The 15,598-nt window shown below is 38.1% G+C and overlaps 3 protein-coding genes across 8 annotated transcripts; 1 reads left to right on the top strand and 2 right to left on the bottom strand.

Moving 5' to 3' along the window:
* The first annotated feature begins 3,077 nt into the window (after positions 1–3,077).
* LOC121800511 lies at positions 3,078–5,631 on the top strand. 3 transcript variants are annotated; one of them, XM_042200079.1, is made up of 8 exons: positions 3,078–3,221; positions 3,876–3,977; positions 4,059–4,232; positions 4,308–4,414; positions 4,500–4,716; positions 4,827–5,000; positions 5,077–5,183; positions 5,256–5,631. In XM_042200079.1, exons 1-8 carry the CDS (start codon positions 3,171–3,173, stop codon positions 5,629–5,631), a joined length of 1,308 nt encoding a protein of 435 aa, XP_042056013.1. In that variant the 5' UTR covers positions 3,078–3,170. The 3 variants fall into 3 exon arrangements, with proteins under 3 accessions (XP_042056013.1, XP_042056011.1, XP_042056012.1); XM_042200077.1 differs by having other exon boundaries at positions 5,077–5,631; XM_042200078.1 differs by having other exon boundaries at positions 3,153–3,221; positions 3,791–3,977; positions 5,077–5,631.
* Positions 5,460–8,025, bottom strand: LOC121800512 (40S ribosomal protein S15a-5-like). 4 transcript variants are annotated; one of them, XM_042200083.1, is made up of 5 exons: positions 7,922–8,024; positions 7,598–7,750; positions 7,057–7,217; positions 6,393–6,522; positions 5,460–5,590 (listed from the first exon to the last, which is right to left on the bottom strand). In XM_042200083.1, exons 2-4 carry the CDS (start codon positions 7,725–7,727, stop codon positions 6,424–6,426), a joined length of 390 nt encoding a protein of 129 aa, XP_042056017.1. In that variant the 5' UTR covers positions 7,728–7,750; positions 7,922–8,024; the 3' UTR covers positions 5,460–5,590; positions 6,393–6,423. The 4 variants fall into 4 exon arrangements, with proteins under 4 accessions (XP_042056017.1, XP_042056016.1, XP_042056015.1 ...); XM_042200082.1 differs by having other exon boundaries at positions 5,523–5,659; XM_042200081.1 differs by lacking the exon at positions 5,460–5,590 and having other exon boundaries at positions 6,230–6,522; positions 7,598–7,740; positions 7,922–8,025.
* Positions 8,026–8,451: 426 nt separating this feature from the next.
* LOC121797791 lies at positions 8,452–15,187 on the bottom strand. The gene is made up of 12 exons (XM_042196511.1): positions 14,738–15,187; positions 13,780–14,006; positions 13,288–13,355; positions 12,800–12,871; positions 12,358–12,710; positions 12,077–12,145; positions 11,914–11,999; positions 9,734–11,827; positions 9,533–9,610; positions 9,342–9,453; positions 9,069–9,119; positions 8,452–8,973 (listed from the first exon to the last, which is right to left on the bottom strand). The coding sequence occupies exons 1-12, from the start codon at positions 15,053–15,055 to the stop codon at positions 8,923–8,925; spliced, it is 3,579 nt and encodes a 1,192-aa protein (XP_042052445.1). The 5' UTR covers positions 15,056–15,187; the 3' UTR covers positions 8,452–8,922.
* Positions 15,188–15,598: the final 411 nt, after the last annotated feature.

Raw genomic sequence — 15,598 nt, 5'->3', positions numbered from 1 at the left:
ATATCTCTCTCTCTCTCTATTATAGGTCTATATAAAGAAACGAGTGTGTGTGTGAGTTAAGGTGAATGAATCATTATTTTTAGGGTTTTTTCCAATTTGATTTCTATATGTGGAAATAGTTTGTATCTCCATGAATTTGAAGTTGGGTTTAATCAGTTTTTACCTTGCATGGAAAAGGGAATTTACACAAAATTAATGTGTTATATTACCTACAAGGGTTGTTTGAATTTACTTTAGGATCCGTTTAGTACAATGCTGCAATATTATAGAATTCAAAACTTTTTTTTTGTAAATTTAAGTACTTTAAGGAGTAGTACTATAAAATTGTATTCTACCAAATCTTAAATTTTTAGCACTGATTTCAACTGAATTTTTTTAGTCTTTTCTCAGTTCATCTATTAACTAAGATGTTTGTAGGAGATAATGTCGATGCCTCCTCTGGGATTCCGGTCGGTAGCCACCGAGCCTTTTCACAAATTGGTTGAATCAACACTGTCAAAAGCAGCAGCAGACAATGTGGGTGTGGGATCTCACCATGATAAGGATAAGATGAAGGCTTCCAATTTCCCAATCACTACCTTTACCGTAGGAAACTGGAAGGTATATATGTATATATTTACACACAAATACAACATTTCTTCAATCTATGATTTTGGGATATAAAAAGTCATCTGTTCTTGGCAGAGGGATACTACTCGCAAAGTCGACTTGACTGCCAAAATCTACTATGCCAAGAAGAAGTTGTTGTGGGAGTTTCTCAATGGGCCTTTGAAGTGGAAAATGGAAATTTGTTGGTCTGATATCACTGCTATTGAGGCTGTTATGAACCCTAATCAACCCGGATGCCTTCGAATTGAGGTCTCATTTTTCCCATATTTCATCTTTATTACCTTTGTGGTGGCTTGAATATGACTAGTTAAAGTAATATGCAGTTGGCTAAGCCTCCTCGCTTCTTCCGTGAAATCCCTCCTCAGCCGAAAAAGCATAGTAATTGGGAGCCGGTAGATGATTTCACCGGTCGCCAAGCCCAACTTTACAGGTATGTATATACATATTTCAATCTCGTATTTCATTCCACAATCCGCGCATATATATGTTAATATTGAATAAATATAACAGGAGACATGAAGCTACTTTCCCTCCCGGGGTACTTGATAAACACTACGAGAAGCTTCTGGTACACGATGAGCGTTTAGCTGTCCTCAGTCGCAGGCTCTTCCCGACCCATGAATCGCTTTTTCCATCACAACAAATCCCACAGCAGCAGCAGCTTCACCATTCTCTATCTATAGCAGGGCGGGGGAATCAAATCAACAATGAGCCAACATGTTGGAACCCTATAGTTGTTTCGGATCAGCAGCAACAACTTCACCATTCTCTATATAATGCACCATCAGGTATACTATGAGTAGTTTTTAACTATTTCTACTGTTATTATATATACTAATCCCAACTATATACACTCTTTTAGCATCAAGCAATGGTGGCTTGGCAACATTTGTAGGCTCATCAAGTCAGAACCCTCTTGTCATCAACAATGAGCCAACATTCACGGGCTCATCGAGTTATAACAACTCTCTTGTTGTCAGCAATGAACCAACATTCATGGGCTCATCGAGTTTTGTTCGTGATCAACGACTTTATCAATACAATGACATGGTTGTCAACAATCAGCCAACATTCGCGGGCTCATCAAGTATTGTTCGTGATCAACAACTTTATCAATACAATGACATGGCTCTCAACAATCAGCCAACATTTGTGGCCTCATCGAGTCAGAACCCCGTTGCTCTTCCTGCCTCAACATTTGTCGATTCATCAAGACAGAACCGCCCTCTTGTTATATGTGATCAACCACTTTATCAATACAATGAGCCAGCATTTGTCGACCGATCATCAAGTGGGAACTCCTCTGTTGTTACTGATGAGCAGCAACTCTCTCCTCGGAGTAGATGCCTACCATGGTGCATGCGACGGACATGATAAAGGACAATATTTGGGGCAAAATGGTCCAACCGGTGATGAGCTGGCCTTGTCTGAGGCAATACTAAGGGAGGCGAACGCAAACTGTGATGATGGCGCATGGTCGTTGCTTGACCTATATACAAGGCAAAGTCAGGAAGATCAATGCAATCAGCCAGTTGGAGGTGGTAGTGCAAATGAAGCCATGAAGATATGGTCAAAACTTGCAATGTGATCAAGTTTGACATTTCTTTAGGGCCATTGATGATGAAGGTTGGTACAAACATAACAGGAACTAAAAGTGGTTCCAAGTTTTATTCTTGTTGAATTTAATCTTAAGTTTCAAGTTTGAACATCCTTTGCGTTCAGTTTTTTGCCTTTATTTTCTCTTTTTAGAAATAAATATTTGAATAATTATCCATGTTATAATCTTTTTAATCTTGCATGGAAAGGTGACGAAAGGAATTTATATAAATGTGTTTATTACCTAATTAGAACATACACCCTAAACCTATTATCAAAATCGAGATCAAATTATGATTGTCATATCTCGGAGTGTTGATTGAATTTACTTTAGGTTATGCTTAATACCATGAAATTGGAATTGAGATACACGCCTCACTTTTCTCGGCACACATTTTAAGAAATATGAATACAATGGAATCTGAATCTAAAATAGTACTACAAGGTCTATCTATTAAAAATAATGAAAAGTAAATAAGATATAATGACATGAAATTTTTTTATAAAAATGAATGAGATATATATTGATAGATGAAAAGAGTATCTTTAAATTAATCTGAGCATATATGCAAATCAGTGATGTCCTTTTTCAAATAGACAAATAAATTTTACTCCATGAATTTAAAGTCAATCTAGCATGCCTACTCACACACATTTCTAACTATGAGTAACTTTAATTGTGGTTAGGCTTACTCTCAAAACTTAAGTAAGTTTTGCTTATTTACATTAATGAAACATTAATTAAAAGAAAGCCTATTTAATGACTCCTACTCCTCACATTAATATTTCCCGCCATCATTAAAAGGGCGATAAGCATATATATAAGTAGAGCTACTTATCATCCTCTCTCTCCTGCGCTTTTCTCTATCTTTCAAAAATCAAGTAACCCCAAAGCTCTCCTTCGCCTTTCTTCTCTTCAGGAGCTGATCGATCACCGATTTACGCATACAATCGCCAGTTCAAGCATGGAGGAGAACTCTCAAGACAACCCTCCCTTTCCACCACAAGATCTGGAGGTTTCCCTCTCCCTCTATTTATATATACACGAGTGTGTGTGTGTGTGTGTGTGTGTGTGTGTGTGTGTGTGAATCAGATGAATGAATCATGATTTTTAGGGTTTTTCTGATTTGATTTCTGAAAATGTTGTAGTTTCTATCTCCATCTATCTTTAGTGGAATTTGGAGTTGGTTTAATCTTGAATGGAAAGGGAAATGGGAATCTATGTATGTGTTTACTTGCCTATGATTTCACACCCTTTTGAATCTCACAGTAGAAAAATCGAAATGAATCAGGTTAACATAGCCATTTCTCCGAGTGTGAGTTTGAATTGTTATTGGAATTGGGAATTTTATTTCAATTTCAAATCAAAAGGGAAGTATTGATAATTCTAATTGCAAATTGTTTGTTTGATAACCTAAAAATAGATCAACATTGATTTTAAATGATTATATTCTTTTCTTTATATCCATAATGTATCTCTACATTATTGTTCAATATATTTTCAGCTGTTTTTGCTATTGTTTGCAGTTTATGTGCTGTGCGCGTGTATGTGTTGTGTGCGCTCGACTAACTAAGATGTTTGTAGAAAATAAAATCGATGCCGATGCCGATGCCGCCTATCGGATTGAAACTGGAAATAACCGAGTCTTTTCTCAATGAGTTGGAAGCAGGTATCAAGAGTAGCACCAGACAAAGTGGATGTGAGATATAGCCGTGATAAGGTTAAGGCTTCCCATGTTGAAATCACCACCTTTACTGTAGGAAACTGGAAGGTATTTATTTATATATACACACATAAATGCATATCTTAAATCTATGATTTTGGAATATAAAGAATCATCTGTTGTTGGCAGAGGGAGGCTATTTACAGAGGCACCTTGACTGCCAAATTCTACTATGCCCATAAGAAGCTAGTGTGGGAGTTTCTTTATGGGCTACGGAAGAGCAAAATTGAAGTTTCTTGGTCTGATATCATTGCTATTGAGGCTGTTACAAACCCTGATCAACCCGGATTTCTTCGAATTCAGGTCTCATTTTCCACATATCTCAATCTTTATTAGCTTTGTAATGAATTGAGTATGACTAGTTGAACTGATATGCAGTTGGCTAAGCCTCCTCTCTTCTTCCGAGAGATCACACCTCAGCCGCGAAAGCCAACTAAATGGAAGCCGGCAGATGATTTCACTGGTGGCCAATCCCTACTTTGCAGGTATGTATACACACATATTTCAATCTCGTATTTCATCATGCATAGAATGAGATATGTATATATTAAGGTTTGATAAATATAACAGCACACATGAAGCAACGTTCCCACCTGGAGAACTTTATAAACACTACGAGATGCTTCTGATAAAAGATGAGCATCTGGCTGAGCTCAGTCGCAGGCGCTTCCCGACAAATGATCATCTAGCTGAGCTCAGTCGCTGGCCCTTCCCAACAAATGATAATAATGATAAGCCGAAGGCTTCCAATGTCACAATCACCAGCTTTCTTGTAGGAAACTGGAAGGTACATATATAAATATATACACAGATAGACACTGCAATTACATATACAAATCCATTTATCTCACTTCTATCTATGATTCCGGAATAAAGAAATCCATCTGTTCTTGGCAGAGGGTGTCTAACTACCAAGGCGACTTGACTGCCAAATTCCACTATGCCAAGAAGAAGCTGGTGTGGAATTTTTTTGATGGGCCACGGAAGATCAAGATGGAAGTTTCGTGGTCCGATATCACTGCCATCGAGGCTGTTATGAACCCTAATCAACTCGGATGTCTTCGAATTGATGTTTCATTTTCCCCATATTTCATCTTTATTAGATATATGTAATGTATTGGATATGAGTAGTTGAACTAATATGCAGTTGGCTAGCACTCCTCTCTTCTTCCGAGAAATCTCACCTCAACCGGGAAAGCATAGCACTTGGGAGCCTACTGATGATTTCACTAATGGTCAAGCCCATCTTTACATGTATGTATATACATATTTCCTTCTCGTATTTCATTCCGCGAATATATTAAGGCTTAATGTATTTTCTAACAGGACACATGAAGCTATGTTCCTACCTGGAGTGCTCGATAAGTACTACGAGGAGCTGCTGATATACGATAAGTATCTAGCTGAGCTCAGTCGCAGGCCCTTCCCGAACCAGGACAAGCATATGAATGAGCTCAGGCTCTTATCAGGATCTGCCGATTTTTCAAGTCAGAAGGCTCTTGTTGCTCACCACGATCAACGAGTTGATGACCCCATTGTTGTTTCTGCCTCAACATACGTTGACTCATCATCAAGTCAGAACTCCTCTGTTGTTCCTGATCAGCACCTCTATGAACGCAACGATATGATTGGAGGTGGTAATGAAGCTTCGTCTATTTCTCCTGCTCCACCAGCAAGGCCATGGAGAGAGGGGGATGAGTGAAGAGGTGGGTTAAAACTTGTATACATTGCTGTACAATACAGATATTATTTTCTTCTTGTTAGTACATATATTCATCTGGTCTCTTGAAGCTGAATTAGATATAGCAAATGTGATCAAGTTTGACATTTCTATAGTGTTACAGATGATGAATGTTGGTACAGATATAACAGGAGCTAAAAGTGGTTCCAAGTTTGAATCTTTTTACATTCAATCTTCTTTCAAGTTTGAAGATCCTTTGCTTTCGTTTTTCGGCCTTTATTTTCTCTTTTTAGAAATAATATTTGAATAATTATCTATGTTCAAAGTATTTTTTTATCGGTTACATTACATTGGATGGTTTCACTCAACTGCATGAATTATAGTATTTCTTGAATTATGTCCGGCATTCAAATTTGTTGGCATCTATTAAGAGATGTCTCAACTAACAGAGAGGATATAAATACTTCGATGTTTTGCATAATTATTTCTACTCCTTTTCCAGTGTAGTTGGTCTCAAGTAGTTGATCTCAACATGATTGAAGCATTTCTTTTGGCACGGAGATTAAGGAATGAGTGTTTATTAAGATCAGCAAAGAGAGAAATAAAGTGAGAAAAAGAATAAACTAGATAATTAGAGAGGGAGTAAAGTAGAAGAGAAATAAATGAAGAGTGATTAAATGTGTTATTTTTGTCAGAAAGGGAAATGCCTCATCTACATTGGGATTCGGATTGAGATGCCCAAAAAAACAGAGCTTCACATAGTTCTTTAAGTTCTTTCTTACCTAGAAGCCAAGTATACCCGTTCAAGCACCATCAGTAAAAGTATCCGACAACTTGGCCACCAACATTTTGTCGAATAGCCTCCTCGTGATCTAGAACTCCGTTTGGTGTTGTGACCACTACATAGCCCCACTGCATGCGGAATAAGGTATGAATCATCACCATAAGGCCGTTTACTTGTAGCTTCATATCCATCAAAGTTGGGAACATATCATAGAAAATGTGACACTATCCTTCTCAAGTAGCATGAAATGACACATATGGCCGATGAACAGAGATAAAACCAGATGGTGAACTCTTCAAAACGATTGTTTTGGATGTCAAAACCAATTACATGTGTAGTCGATCAATGTCTTAAGAAGTGGTGTCTATTAATTATCATCCATAAAAAAAACAAAACTATGAATTCAGTTCCCTAACCAAACAAGCCTCTCGCTGAAGTTTACCAAATTATCGGGTCTCCAATTTCATAAAAGAACAATGAGCTAAGAACAAGCATTAATTCATTAATTAGATCATATTGCCAAATTCAAGAAGTCCTCAAATGACAAAAGATGTGGTTTTGAACAAGATCCACATCATTCAACCATCGAAGCCTAGATGCAACAGCAGATAAAATAGGATTCAAATCACCAACAAATAGGTTTGTCTAGGAAACAACCAAACCTGGCGCGTAGGAAGCATTCGAGTTTTATAGCTCTCAATGTACTGAGCCTTGATGTCTTGTCGATAAGTGAGAGCCCGACAATCATTCACCCTCCCCTGCAGCTGCACGGTTATCTTCCCCACCCTATGTGGATCATGAACTTCAAAATCCTTAATGTACCCTGTCATTTCACCATCATTCTAAGCTTAATCACACTATGTTACATTTCTAAAACACAGCTAAACCCAGGAAAACGGAACCAAACTAGTAAATACATCGAAAAAAATCCCACCTTTACAGATACCCACATTCTCAAAGCTATTCATCAAACCAAAACAAACCATACTGTGTTTAGTAGCATCTACAATACATGCGATTCTTCTTTAAATGCATTATTTACCCTCGATTTACACACAATTACACAATATGTATATGTGCAAGTAAACTACAGAAACTGGCTAATGTATTCCACAAAACCTTAAAAATCCAAATTTTCGAAATGGGCATCGCATACGCACACGATCAGAAAATTGTTAATGTGATTCACATAGATTTTCATACCTCTGTATTTCATGATTTGGAGGAAAGAGGCAACGACATTAGAGATGGGCTTAAGCTCAGCGGAAGCAAATCCCCTCTTTTCAGCATTGACAATGGTTCTCAACGCATCGTTTAGAATTCTTCTTCCCATGATTCTGCGAAACCTAAATTACTCTAACATGGTTATAACTATTTCAATTAAGAAATTCACGAGTCGCCCATGAGTAAAAATAAGTATAAATTGGACAAAATATATACTTTGATTTCACAAATGATAACTCAAATGTGTGTCCTCAAAGAAAAATTAAATACACAGAGAGAGATATAATTTGGAAAGCTTATAACCTCGAGCTTAGAATTGATATTGCGGCGGACGGCGGAATAGGCTGGTGGAAGGCGGCTAGCGGCGCCGGAGGAGGGAAGCGGCAGGTGGAGCTGTGACTGATAGAATTTGCCAAATTTAATTTAATTTAGATTTAAGATTTGTACTAGTATTATTTTATTTATTTAATGGGCTTAGTAATTGTTTTGGGCTCTAGGGAGATTTTGAATTTGGGCCTGGGCTTAACAAAATACTACTCCAAATTGCCGGAAAAAATATATCAAATTTTGGACAATATTTGATCAATTCCGCAAGTTTAAAATAGTTGATTATATCATAACTTTGACATATTTTTTCCAATTATCTCATCATAAATTAAAAATGTGGCTTACTAAGTGATCATCATATCATGAGGTGTATTGAATGACATCATTTGAATAATCAAATATTTTGTCTGCATAATATTTTTCATATGCTATAATTTCTCCTTTAAAATCATGGGACAATTAGTTATGGAAATAAAGTACTCCACAAGAATAACACGATGGAGAACTATCTAAATAGTACTAGTATTTATTTCTGAAAAGGGAATAAAGGCCAAAAACTGAAAGCAATCCAAACTAGTAACCAGATTAAATTTACAAAGAACAAAACTTGGAACCAATTTTGGCTCCTGTTTCTACCAGCATCAACTATGATACTAACTAAAGAAATTTACATGTAATTCAGCTAGAACATCTCCCTCAAGAAATCATAAGAATAGTTGTATCAGTAAGAACTAAAAATAATTAATAGTTATTATACATTCATATATACAAGTTTTATCCCACAAAACTGTCCCATAACTATTTTCCACTTCACTCGTCCACACTTCATGGGGTTGCAGCAAGAGCTGTCGCGACTGACCTTTCGGAATACAAACTGGAGCGTGGGAAACCTCGTTAACAATGGAGGATGGTGACAAGGAGCAGATCTGCTGATGTATATACTTCCAAAGTAGAATAGTCTTTGATGCATAACAGAATCAGTCCTTTTTATATGATGTAGAATAGTCTTTGATCATCTGTTTCAAGTGCTGCAATGAACATAGACGAGAGTCGTGTTAATCTAGAACAAGCGGCAAAATCAAGCACCAGAGTTGATGAGAAAAAAGACGAAGAGGTTAGCTACCTTCAATTCTTCATAAAGAACAACGAATATATTCTTCAGGCGTTTATGTTTCTGCAAAACATCAGGTGTTAGTCTAAGATGAACCGGAACTCACATTAAATGGCTACAGCAACCAAATTATAATTTAGAAGACAGTTATCAAAAAATAATAACATAAACAACCACAAGCATAAAGCAAAGATTGCAGCATACTACATTACGATTTTTCTGATTAGGAAAATAACTAAATAAGATTTTTAAAGGAAACTCCATAACATAAACAATGAAGTGTACCTCCCCACATTGACGAAATGATGACCTCATCCGCTCCAAGATGTCATTGTATTTCTTCATATCCCTACCTTTGTAAGCGTCGAGATCGTTACCAAGTTTACGAAATTCATCCCTACAGAACAGGAAATATGAAAGTCAGCTGACACAATTAGTTCAGAACTAAGACTCGGAACTAGTATGGCTCAACATACCTGTACGACTCCAAGATTTTGTTCAAGGAGCAATAGCTGTCGTACTTTTCTTGATATTCCTTCACATATTCTTTGTACCTGAAAAGTAGAATTGCATTTATAACAGAGCCAGAAATATGAAGGAACACATAAATTAAGTTTCATGCCATGAAAATTCTTCATCTATTCCAGGAAAACCATAAGATCACTGTTTATACTTACTGAGAAATATCTCTTATCGGACCCTTCAGCTCAGGCTGCTCCTTCTCAAATTTAGTGAATGAACAACTGGTATCATCTGAAGAAGACAATTTCTTTTGATGGCTATCATTGCTCCCAATCACTGTCCGTCTATCATTTGAGACATTTGTCCTATTAGGCTTCAGTTTCTTGCATTGCTTTGTGGCACGGGGTTCAACTCTTCGTATTGGATCAGGCTGCTGTTCTCCATAGGGTTCAATGTTAGCAGCTCTTCCCATCCCAGCTTCCATAAATCTAGTCTTACCACTCACTTCTGGTATTGTATTTTGCTGGGAGTTGAGATCCACTCGTGGCAGATGAGGTGGATCAAGAGGTTGAGTGCTTCTGTGATGAGGTCTTGTACGGTCGTTAACATTATTTTCTTGGGCCTTCCTCCTATCAGGAACAGCATCTGAATTTGGTGAGGACATTTTTCCCAGATCTGCTGGGATCTTATTAGATGTTTTTCCTCCGCTGAAATCTGAGATCCAGTATTCAGCATCCTTTTGTTTGTTTTCCGAATGTTTAAAAGAATTTTTCCTCTCAAATTGCTTCTTAGATGGAGGTGTTTCCTCATGGAAAGGTTCTCGAAATTCACCCAACTCTAAGTCTGAAGGCTCTCTTCGAAGTACAGCAGTCCTGCCATTCATCATTGGAGATCTATCGGCAGTACCAAGATTGTTACTCTTGGGAGAATAACCCCAGTATGAGTTGGAAGTAGGGCCAGTCTCCTTCGCCTTCCCTGTCATTTCAGATTTTCTGGTATTGGGTTCATGCTTGTCGCCAACTCCTCCTGTGGGAAATTGTAAATGCTGTTGCCCGTTAAGTAAACCATCTTCACTTTGTGCATCTGTATTAAATCTTTTCTGTATCTGAGGACCCTCTTCGATTTGAAGGTTTCTCTTGGAGTACTTAACACCACGATCCAAACGGTTATGTTTACCAGGTCTTTTTCCTCCAGAAGGAGCCTCAGTCCATCCACGAGCTTCAGAAGATCTTTGAGCTGGCTGCTGAAAATCGGAAACAGGTCTGTGTGATATTGCTTGGTGATTATGACCTGTTTGTGGATCAGCATAATTTGTATCATTTCTATAGGTTCTGTCGTCCTTTAGGTCAACGGGCTGCGTGTCTGTGCCTTGCAGAGGCCTGTCAGGGGACGAGTTGTAAGGGCTCTCACCGAAAAGAGAGTTTATAGTCCCTGAAACTGGTTCGATTGAGTTTTTACTCTTTGACTTCTTTTTGCTGCGTGCCCTGCCTTCCAAATGCTTGTCATCAGAGCGTCTTTTAGAATTTCCCTTTGATGATCTTCCCTGAGCACCAAACTCACCATATTTGTAGTCATCATTGACCATGCCACCTGATTCATCATATCCTTCTCTCTCAGAGACTCGTCTTTCTTGTTGTTCATATTGATCGGGTGAAGAAGGTTTGAGATCTTCACCAGGTTCTTCGCCTTCTTTACTGGCAAATAAATTATCAGCAGGGGGGATTTTGTGGCCATGGTTGTATTCAGGAGAGTCTTTCTCAATGTCAATCTCAATCTCACCAAAGGGATCCTGAATATCTGAATCCCCGGTATCAACAGGGTCATTATCTATGTTATTCCACTGACCGGGACCTCTTGATGCAGCCGGGTGAGGATCTTGCATGTTGTGTTTGGATTCTTTCTCATCATCACATGTCATAATATCTAAATCCTCATCAGATGCCTGCTTGCTGCTGGAAGATGAATCGGTATCACTGTCACTACTACTACCACTCCGACTTCCTACTGGGCTTATGCTTTTACTTTTGCCACTATCACTACCACTGTCACTACTATCAGTGTCACTGTCACTTCCACTATCACTGGAGCATCCTGCCACACCTTCGCTGTTGTTAGAAACGTTTTTGTCACTTAAATTGTCAGGTGAATTCTGACTACCTATGATCTCTACAATGTCTTCTGTATGAGCAGGTGTAAGATTCAATTCACCCAGTTCTTCATTGTTGACATCTGTACTCATGTGACGTTCGCCAGGAAGTTGGTCAAACTTTTGAGGTGTAGGTGATTGATCAAGATTAATTTCTGGAGAACTGAAGACGTGTATAATATTTAGATCCCCGCGAGCAACCAATAATCACACAAAAAAACATAACAAAAAAGAGACTAGTAAGCACACCTTCCGCTTTGAGGTAGCTTCTTGAAGCTTTCCATCTCTACTCCTGCTTTTAGGAAATATCTCCCAGGTGCTTGACAACTCGCAATCTGTCGCCAAAAATTAGATAAGCATAAACATTTACAAGTCTCTCTAACCATTGTTATCAAGTTTATCATTCACGTACTTGATTCAGTATGGGCTCAATTTTCCAAGCTGAGTTGGGTATAGCATTTTCGACAGCCCTCTCCAAGGCCTGACAAAGAAAAGACATCAAGAGGGTACTCCGCCAAAAAGGTGGAAGGAAACTATGAATTGGAAATTAATTTTGAATTTCTATATTAAGTGCATACTCCTCTAGTATTTTGTGGCTCCCTACTTCAACGTGTCTTTTGAGTTTTGGTTTGGGGGGGGGGGGGGATTGGAGTAACATAATAGTGACGAAAAGTTGTTTAAACGTCAGCATACCTTTAGGCTCATTCCTGAAGACTGATTCTCCAGGAGTAGAGAAGTAATCAGACTTCTCAAATCAGCAGGTTTGGCTTCATCATTCCAATTAAACTTAGATTTGTCGCCGATGGTACTATTCCTTCTGTTGGCTATGTTATTTTCAGAGCTCAAAGCTTTATTCAGATTTTGAGTTGCTGCAAAATCTGAGACACCAGTTTGTCCCTTCACAGGGTCACCAATTCCTACTGGAGACGTTGAAGGGCCACATTGCTCTGGTTGGGAAGATAAAGGTGAGCTAGAAGAGAGCCTGCCCTTAGAAAGGTTTGATACAGGTAAACCAGGCTTGAAAACAGATTTCGGAGGTCCAACAGCTGTTACCATGAATATGGTTTAAGGTAAACATATTAACAGTAACAAAGCCAAATAATGAAATCTCTCAAAGTTACATTCTACAATTTACCTGGTGTTGGTTCACATTTTGGCTTCTTGAAAGGAGGTTCTTTCCAATTTTTGAAACTTTTCCATTGAGTAGCTGGAACAGAAATGCACAGTGTAAACACAAAGCTGGTAACAATCAGTCATAAAGCTGCAGAATACTGTTCTTCCACACTCCTTTCATCCCATATACCCATCTCATGACTCTCATCTATCAACTTTTACTAATTATAGTCTTACAGAGGCGCAGAAAAGAAGTTTTAGATACGAGCAGATTACTGCCTCAAATTAGTAGCTGGTTGGTCTTACATCATTATTTTTAGCGAAGATGAATTCTAAAGGGGAAACCCCTGATTAGGCAATTAGCCTTATCAAAAGTCCAGAATTGTGACTGTTTACTGAAAACAATATTAATTTCAATAGGAAGAGTCTGAGTAACTGACAACCAAACCTAAAAAGCAAAAATTGTGGAGAAGCTTACAAAGAAAACTTGCATTATATAAAACCACTTACATTCAGAAGCAGCAAATGCCTTCATTTGATTCTTCATAGCTGGATTTTGATGATCTAACACAATTGCTCTGTTATCACCAAAAGAAAGGATTAAAGAAGCAAACTGATAAAAATAAGACCAGCTATCAGGGGGTCTATTAGAAGTGGCATCCATCACAAATATGTAGATTCACTCATTTTAGTACCAAAATCACACACATCATGTATGCATTGTATCCCAGTCGACCAAAGCTCACCAGCTATCTCTCCCCCCAACAAAAAAAATCATTTTTCTCAGAGAAGCATGAATTTTTTATGATAACAGCCCACTAATATCATCAGGTAAGTGAGCAGCAGGATTGTGTCAGGTTACACAGAATCTCCATTTTACCTCCCATTAATGCAAATCATCATATAATAAGTAAAAACTACTAAAAGTTATGTCCATCTGAGAAGTTACTGAAGGTTGAGCCCATTCTGACAGCATGAAAAATTCCAAGGAATAATACTTACTTTCGTGCTTTCATCTTGCGCTCGGCTTCTTCTGACAGCCTTTTGACATGATTTTTAGTTGATTCGTCTAATTCTCGCTCTACATTAACCTTACGCCAAGTTTCTCCTGACTCTACAAGCAAGCCATTTCCACCATCGCCACTCTGACGTTCTTCATATATATCACATAAGTCCCCTGGCTCCCTGGACCAAGTGAATTTGATGGTTTTGTCCCCTACTTGAATCACCTGTTGGGAGAAAAATATAAGAACACTAAGCATTTAAATGCTGTGTTGTAATAAAAGTTAAAAGTCCAAACTTTGTAATCTCATATCTCTCTTGTGAAATCAACTTCAGATAATAGTAGTATATCTTATGCTGTTATGCAGCAGTGTCAAAGTGTCAATAACAAAACTGTATCATCCTACGTAGCATTATAAACGTATAAATTCTACTTCCTCTATATTAGATGAATGGGGGGGGGTACGAATCATATACTCAGAGTCATCAAAGACACTTCCTTTCTTCCTTCTTTTCTTCCATTACCAAATTCACTGTGTTTCACAAATCTACTAAGCTCAAAACTAAGAAATTTATGCTTAACTGATACCTATCAAACGAGAGCCAGCAATCTTGCATGTTGACGGCATAAGAAATCACCAAACCGAATCAAAAGAAATTCAGAAATTTTATATGCTAACCACCTAATTCCAACATGACATGGATCTCAAAACACATTCAAAGCTCAAATTTGCAGCTAAACCCTATCCCATGCTTCAATGTAGGTGGCCACCAGCCCAAAGCAAAAATCCAACACAAAACTAGAGCAATTGATCACAAAACAAAACTAGAGCAATTAATCACAAAACATCCCCTTTCCGATTCAAATCACTCTTAATTTTCAGCTAAAACCTCTTCCCCAAAAACAATCAACCACAAATTCAACCAGAATGCCGCAAATTAAATCCAAAAAACTCACATTCCCACTAGCATTGGCGCCGAACTTGATGCACGCGGCACCACCCTGCGCCTCCACGCGCTTGATCTCCTCCACAAGGTCAGTCGTCAGCTTTATCGCCATCCCAAAATTCAAAGGTTTCTCCCTAACAAGGCTGAAGCTCTCCTCCACCTGCAGCGAGGAGGTCGACGGGGACGACGCCGGCGGTCCGCCGCGTCCGCGTAGACCTCCGCCCATGGAGAGGCGGCCGCTGGGGGTAGGGCGGCCGGTTGGCGGCGCGTGAATGTTCCTCTTCCCGCCGCCGCCGCGGCGGCCCATTTTTCCTGATGCTCCGTACATTGGTTCGAGGCTTCCGCTCGATTTTTGCGGCGTTGGTGAGATTTTAATCAAGGCGGAATTGTAAAGATTGAATTTTTTTTAACAGTGTTCAACTAGGCCATGGAACTCTCGACCAACAATGGTTGAATTTGGGTTTTTGTTTCTTTAAGCAGTTTCTTTAAGCTAATTAAATACACATGTTTTAGATTGGAAGTCATAATAATAGTATAATAATTGAAATCTAATGCAATTTCAACAAAACAAAAGATGTACTTTCAATATTTAATTAATTCGATTAACATTACAATTGTCTAGTATTGCAATGTGTCTATTCAAACCTATAATTAATTTTTTACAATTTTTTGTTCTAATAGAATTGAACTACCTAAATTGTGGGGTCTCAAAAGTCAAAATTTTTTTTTTCTAAATTCTTGTTAATAAAAACATTCCATTGTAAAGCTCACTTTTTTTTATTTTTGTCACTAAATCTAATTGAATAATTGTAATTCTAAATTAAAATCCTAAACGGGCAAACACAATTTTTTTTGACTATATATATCCATC

This window comes from Salvia splendens, chromosome 4 (assembly GCF_004379255.2).
Source record: "Salvia splendens isolate huo1 chromosome 4, SspV2, whole genome shotgun sequence".
Lineage (NCBI taxonomy): Eukaryota > Viridiplantae > Streptophyta > Magnoliopsida > Lamiales > Lamiaceae > Salvia > Salvia splendens.
Note: the sequence above shows the minus strand (reverse complement) of the source record. Positions and strands in the feature narration are given on the sequence as shown.